Source organism: Pseudorasbora parva, chromosome 5 (assembly GCF_024679245.1).
Source record: "Pseudorasbora parva isolate DD20220531a chromosome 5, ASM2467924v1, whole genome shotgun sequence".
In the NCBI taxonomy this organism is placed as follows: Eukaryota; Metazoa; Chordata; class Actinopteri; order Cypriniformes; family Gobionidae; genus Pseudorasbora; species Pseudorasbora parva.
The window spans coordinates 51,440,615-51,448,114 of record NC_090176.1 but is presented as its reverse complement, the minus strand read 5'-3'; the positions used below and the strand labels follow the sequence as shown (position 1 = coordinate 51,448,114).

General features: G+C 45.3%; 1 protein-coding gene across 3 annotated transcripts in view; it reads right to left on the bottom strand.

Annotated features, from left to right (window-relative positions):
• Positions 1–7,500, bottom strand: part of asmt (acetylserotonin O-methyltransferase) — a 22,048-nt gene that overhangs the window by 11,038 nt on the left and 3,510 nt on the right. For 2 of the 3 annotated variants that reach the window (XR_010905093.1, XM_067444672.1), the window contains exons 3-5: positions 7,225–7,354; positions 6,971–7,039; positions 4,814–4,932 (exon numbers count right to left, since the gene is read on the bottom strand). Coding sequence is in view for 2 of the 3 variants with exons in the window: in XM_067444672.1 (XP_067300773.1) it covers positions 4,814–4,932; positions 6,971–7,039; positions 7,225–7,354 (318 nt within the window). In the remaining variant the exon portion in view is untranslated. The remainder of the gene's footprint in view (positions 1–4,813; positions 4,933–6,970; positions 7,040–7,224; positions 7,355–7,500) is intronic. The other variant, XM_067444673.1, reaches the window with a different exon arrangement.

Genomic DNA, 7,500 nt, shown 5'->3' with positions numbered 1-7,500 from the left:
ATCCCAGTTTAAAATATCCGCTTTTAGGGAAAAAATATGAAATGAAGCAAAGCTCACTGATATTCGTCTGTTCATTCATTCTTACCAAAGACGCTGACATCAGACGAACGTCTGTTTACAGACCAATGAATGTCAAGACGCAGCCCACATACAGTCTTGTTCAAAATAATAGCAGTACAATGTGACTAACCAGAATAATCAAGGTTTTTCGTATATTTTTTTATTGCTACGTGGCAAACAAGTTACCAGTAGGTTCAGTAGATTCTCAGAAAACAAATGAGACCCTGCATTCATGATATGCACGCTCTTAAGGCTGTGCAATTGGGCAATTAGTTGAATTAGTTGAAAGGGGTGTGTTCAAAAAAATAGCAGTGTGGCATTCAATCACTGAGGTCATCAATTTTGTGAAGAAACAGGTGTGAATCAGGTGGCCCCTATTTAAGGATGAAGCCAACACTTGTTGAACATGCATTTGAAAGCTGAGGAAAATGGGTCGTTCAAGACATTGTTCAGAAGAACAGCGTACTTTGATTAAAAAGTTGATTAGAGAGGGGAAAACCTATAAAGAGGTGCAAAAAATGATAGGCTGTTCAGCTAAAATGATCTCCAATGCCTTAAAATGGAGAGCAAAACCAGAGAGACGTGGAAGAAAACGGAAGACAACCATCAAAATGGATAGAAGAATAACCAGAATGGCAAAGGCTCAGCCAATGATCACCTCCAGGATGATCAAAGACAGTCTGGAGTTACCTGTAAGTACTGTGACAGTTAGAAGACGTCTGTGTGAAGCTAATCTATTTTCAAGAATCCCCCGCAAAGTCCCTCTGTTAAAAAAAAGGCATGTGCAGAAGAGGTTACAATTTGCCAAAGAACACATCAACTGGCCTAAAGAGAAATGGAGGAACATTTTGTGGACTGATGAGAGTAAAATTTTTCTTTTTGGGTCCAAGGGCCACAGGCAGTTTGTGAGACGACCCCCAAACTCTGAATTCAAGCCACAGTACACAGTGAAGACAGTGAAGCATGGAGGTGCAAGCATCATGATATGGGCATGTTTCTCCTACTATGGTGTTGGGCCTATTTATCGCATACCAGGGATCATGGATCAGTTTGCATATGTTAAAATACTTGAAGAGGTCATGTTGCCCTATGCTGAAGAGGACATGCCCTTGAAATGGTTGTTTCAACAAGACAATGACCCAAAATACACTAGTAAACGGGCAAAGTCTTGGTTCCAAACCAACAAAATTAATGTTATGGAGTGGCCAGCCCAATCTCCAGACCTTAATCCAATTGAGAACTTGTGGAGTGATATCAAAAATGCTGTTTCTGAAGCAAAACCAAGAAATGTGAATGAATTGTGGAATGTTGTTAAAGAATCATGGAGTGGAATAACAGCTGAGAGGTGCCACAAGTTGGTTGACTCCATGCCACACAGATGTCAAGCAGTTTTAAAAAACTGTGGTCATACAACTAAATATTAGTTTAGTGATTCACAGGATTGCTAAATCCCAGGAAAAAAAAAATGTTTGTACAAAATAGTTTTGAGTTTGTACAGTCAAAGGTAGACACTGCTATTTTTTTGAACACACCCCTTTCAACTAATTGCCCAATTGCACAGCCTTAAGAGCGTGCATATCATGAATGCTGGGTCTTGTTTGTTTTCTGAGAATCTACTGAACCTACTGGTAACTTGTTTGCCACGTAGCAATAAAAAATATACTAAAAACCTTGATTATTCTGGTTAGTCACATTGTACTGCTATTATTTTGAACAAGACTGTATATGATAACGACAGGACGCTTGTTTGTCATGTAAAGTTCCTTAGTGCACTCGTATAATTGCAACGTGAAACAAAACCAAAACTAACCAAATGTATCAAAACATGACCTTTGGTTTGGACCTTTGTGTGGACTTTCAGATGTGAAAACACCCTTAAGGGGGTCGCACACCGGACGCGGAGCTCGGCGGCGCGCCACGTCTTTAAAATTCAAACACATTGTTTTCAATGAGTGTACACACACCGGTGGCGGCATTCGGCGCCTGTCCGCGGCGACTCAGGAAGTTGTTCTAAATCCTGCCGCGCCACAGAGCGCCATTTCAAGGCTTTATATTAAAAGTATATTACATTTCCCTCAAATCGTTAAGGTATACTGATTTCAACCTTTGCTAAAAGACACATTTGTTTTACATTCTGAGTTCAACAGCTTGAATAAAGTCTAAACATATTTTGGGGAAATGTATAATAAACGTAGCCTTTTAAAATCCGTTTAGAATGTGTGCGTCCGGTGTGCGATACCTGAGACGCTGCGCGGTGCGCCGCCGAGCTCCGCGTCCGGTGTGCGACCCCCTTTAGGCTCTGGTTTAGTAAGAAGAAGAAGAAGAAGTAGTTTTATTTATATTAGGGATGCACCGAATCCAGGATTCGGGTTCAGATTCAGCCGAATATTGGGCTTTGACTGGGTTCGGTTTCTGCCGAACCTTAGAATTTTTTTCCACCGAACCGAACCCGCTTGCACAACGCGATACTGGTCGATGATGCCGCGGTTGATTATGGCAACGTGTTCACTAGGTGGACCGTTCAAATGCAGTCGGCTGTGAGAGAGTGAAAATGGAACTTGTGAACAGAAAATGTGTTGTTTGGCAGTACTTTCAGTCACAAGAAGGCAATTCAAGTCGAGCTTTATGTTCAATTTGTAATGCCGATTTGTCTCGTGGTAGCAAAAACCCTAAAAAATAGCCGCTGGATGTCCGGTTCGCGAACGAATCATTCTTTTTAACCGGATCTTTTTAGTGATCTGGTCGAACCAGTTCACCAAATCGGACTGAATCGTTCTAAACAGTTTGCGCCGATCCCACAAGTTACTATAGTTACTCACTTTCGGACATGAGTGACAGTCCCTCAGGCTAGAAATAAACTAATATCTTGAAGTATATGTTGTAACTCCAACAGTTCACTGAACTGAGACATGTTTTGCTGTGAGAACCGGTGAGCTGAGATTCTGCATGCGTGATGGCGTCGTCTTGAACCGAACTGTTTCTCTCGGAGCGGGACGGCTGCTGTTTCTCTCGGAGCGGGACGGCTGCTGTTTCTCTCGGAGCGGGACGGCTGCTGTTTCTCTCGGAGCGGGACGGCTGCTGTTTCTCTCGGAGCGGGACGGCTGCTGTTTCTCTCGGAGTGGGACGGCTGCTGTTTCTCTCGGAACGGGACGGCTGCTGTTTCTCTCGGAGTGGGACGGCTGCTGTTTCTCTCAGAGAGGGACGGCTGCTGTTTCTCTCAGAGAGGGACGGCTGCTGTTTCTCTCGGAGTGGGACGGCTGCTGTTTCTCTCGGAACGGGACGGCTGCTGTTTCTCTAGGAGTGGGACGGCTGCTGTTTCTCTCGGAACGGGACGGCTGCTGTTTCTCTCGGAGTGGGACGGCTGCTGTTTCTCTCGGAACGGGACGGCTGCTGTTTCTCTCGGAACGGGACGGCTGCTGTTTCTCTCGGAACGGGACGGCTGCCGTTTCTCTCGGAGCGGGACGGCTGCTGTTTCTCTCGGAGTGGGACGGCTGCTGTTTCTCTCGGAGCGGGACGGCTGCTGTTTCTCTCAGAGCGGGACGGCTGCTGTTTCTCTCGGAACGGGACGGCTGCTGTTTCTCTCGGAACGGGACGGCTGCTGTTTCTCTCGGAGCGGGACGGCTGCTGTTTCTCTCGGAGCGGGACGGCTGCTGTTTCTCTCGGAGCGGGACGGCTGCTGTTTCTCTCAGAGCGGGACGGCTGCTGTTTCTCTCGGAGCGGGACGGCTGCTGTTTCTCTCGGAATGGGACAGCTGCTGTTTCTCTCGGAACGGGACGGCTGCTGTTTCTCTCGGAACGGGACGGCTGCTGTTTCTCTCGGAACGGGACGGCTGCTGTTTCTCTCGGAACGGGACGGCTGCTGTTTCTCTCGGAGCGGGACGGCTGCTGTTTCTCTCGGAGTGGGACGGCTGCTGTTTCTCTCGGAACGGGACGGCTGCTGTTTCTCTCGGAGTGGGACGGCTGCTGTTTCTCTCGGAACGGGACGGCTGCTGTTTCTCTTGGAAAACGGATGCTGATAATATATGAGCACGGGTGAACCAAGGATTTGTGTAAGTTTAAGTTATGTCAATGTAAGTTTATTTAATCTGTGTAAAACATCAGTGTTTGCACGACAGTGGCTGTATTGAGTGCTTTTGCAAAACATGAATTAAAAAACGTATCCAAGATGATGACAATAATAATTATTACTATACTAAGTTTTGATTACAAATACTTTAGATGAATGTGTTTGAATGTATTTTCATCCGCCGGGATGATAGAAATGACTACAGACAGCAATACGGCACAGTCATCCTGGCATAATGTTGCCTTTTTTTAATTTAAATTAAATTAAAAATACACTGCTGTGGACGTTGATTATGTTATTAATGTGTTTACTGTGATAATGGACTGAGGATGGGAGTTGGATTCGGCATAATCTTAACCAGTGGATTCGGTATTCGGCCAAACCTCAAAAATCTGGATTCGGTGCATCCCTAATTTATATAGCACCTTTCCATAGCTCAAGGTCGCTTAACATTGCACTATTACAGTACATTCAAACACTTACATATACATCTATATACACACATCACATAATACATATAATTGCATTATCCGAAATGCTTGTTGAGTAGATATGTTTTTAACTGGGACTTAGTAAAAGGTTTGCATGTATTACTAGGCTCTGGTTAGCATGCCCAGTTAACTCCTGCTGGCAGGAAGCATCTTCTCCACTGACCATCTGTGTGTAGATCACATGAGAAGCCTCTTACCTCCGAGATCACACACGCGTCTGAACGGAGACAGATCGAACGCGGTGATGACGTCCCGGCCGCAGATGTTCCAGATGGAGTTCATCAGCTGCATGAACTTCACCATCTCCTCATCAGACCTGAAACACACACAGCTCGTCACACACACCTGAAGGTTTCTCACTTAAATCGATTGTTAGGCTCCTCTTTGAAGCGCAAAATGTCGGGATTTCGCATAAAAAGAGCTTTCAGAATCAGATCGTGCATGGAAACATACAAACTGTATTATTTAGCCAGCAGCCATATCACCCTGTAGCCCAAGACTGGTTTCCCACTGAAGCTAAGCAGGGCTGAGCCTGGTCAGTACCTGGATGGGAGACCAACTGGGAAAACCAGGAGCTGCTGGTAGAGGTGTTAGTGAGGCCAGCAGGGGGCTCTCACCCTGTGGTCTGTGTGGGTCCTAACGCCCCAGTATAGTGATGGGGACACTATACTGACAAAGAGTACCGTCCTTCGGATGAGACGTTAAACCGAGGTCCTGACTCTCTGTGGTCGTTAAAAATCCCAGGATGTATTTGATGTAAAAAGAGTAGGGGTGTAACCCCGGCATCCTGGCCAAATTTGCCCATTGGCCCCTGTCCACCATGGCCCCTAATCATACCCATATCCTGATTGGCTTCATCACTCGGTCTCCTCTCCACCAATCAGCTGGTGTGTGGTGAGCGTTCTGGCGCAATATGGCTGCCGTCGCATCATCCAGGTGGATGCTGCACATTGGTGGTGGTTCAGGAGATTCCCCCCTTCAATGTAAAGCGCTTTGAGTGCCTTGAAAAGCGCTATAAAAATCGAATGCATTATTATTATTATTATTTAGAAATAAAAAAAACAAGCTAAAACCACCACACTCTGACCTTCAGACACATGCTGTCTATGACAAACTGTCACAATTCACCAGTGACAGTGCCCCGATGGCCACCAGAGGGCACTCCTACCCAGACTGTCACTATTATAGACTACATTACCCATAATCCTTTGCCTGGACTCATTAGCACTTACTGTTTACACCTGTGTCTCATTACCTCAGCCTATTTATACCATGTTCACTCTGTCATTCATTGCAAAGTCTTGTTTAGTGCAACACTGCATTTCTGAACGTCTCCCTGGTTTCATTAGCCTGAGGTGTTCATCCTCAGCTCTAGTCAGAATATGAGTCTGATGCTCATTGGACTGTGATTATGGGGCGTGTTTCAATCCAACCAGGAAAGACCTCGATTGGACAGACCTACAACCAATCAGAGCAGCGGAGCGACGCATAACATTAGTTGTCAAATGTCAACAGAGCTCAACTGCACTGTGTTGCCAAGTCTGCGTTTTTTTCCGTGCGTTGTTTTCCATGTTGGCCTCAATTATGTGATATATAGACCCAGGCATGTCAATTTTAGCTGGCACCTTGCCAAATTAACACACATTTTACCCCCGAACAACATTTTTTCCTGGTTTGCCTGATCATTACCCTTTATTAAAGCTGTGTTCGGAGCGGGTCGTTACACAAGCAAAGGATAACGACTGCAGGATAACAACTATCCCAAGGCAACATGCTAAAAGATGATAGCAATGTGTTGAATCATGCTAGCAAAATGTTACTAGTACTAGTAACAAGCTAATTCATGCTAGCAATTTGCTAGAAATGGGTTAAATCATGTTAGAAACATACTGCCAACATGTTAAATCATGCTACCAATATGCTAGGTAAATGCGCACACACACACGTTTATTTTTGTGACATATGGGGACATTCCATAGGCGTAATGGTTTTTATACTGTACAACCCGTATTTTCTATCCCCTTACACTGCCCCTAAACCCATCACACACACACACACACACACACACACACACACACACACACACACACACACACACACACACACACACACACACACACACACACACACACACACACACACACACACGCACTGCATTTTTACTTTCTCATAAAAACTCCTCCTGTGTGATTTATAAGCCTTTTGTAAAGTGGGGCCATGGGTAATGTCCTCATATTTCACCCTCTCCTGTAATACCTGTGTCATACCCATGGCATTATACACATTTGAGTCCTCATATGTCACAACCCCCCCCCCCCCCCCACACACACACACACACACATACACACACACACCTGTACAGGGCTTCAAACAGGTCTTTGGAGTTTGTCCCAAAAGCCTTCTCGTACTGGTTCTTCCCGTCTCTGAGGTGCAAACGTCACGATAAAGAAACAGAAGAAGGTTGTCATTGTAAAACGGATCTGGAGTTTGTTTGTACAGATGCAGTTTCTCTCACTTCACTTCACTGACGCTCAGTCTCTTCTTCATGCTCCTGCTCATCATCAGTGACGTTACTCTACAGAAACAAGAGTTTGTCTGAGTCTCTCACCGGACGGCGTCGGTCAGGTAATGCCAGCACAGGTAGATGGTTCTGGAGCTGTACTCAATCGAGTGGTACAGAGACTTCGGGCTGGACTTGGTCAGAAACACGCGGGACATTTCTGTGTTACTGTAGAGAACTGGTGAAGATGTGGAAGAGAGACAATTACTCACAATGCATTAACATTCAGCTGTAGCAAAACACTGAGGTGTTGTACTTGTACTTTCATCAGAATCAGTTTGACAGTAAAGTTACTGAATGTTTCTCTGTCTCCTAGGACTTTTA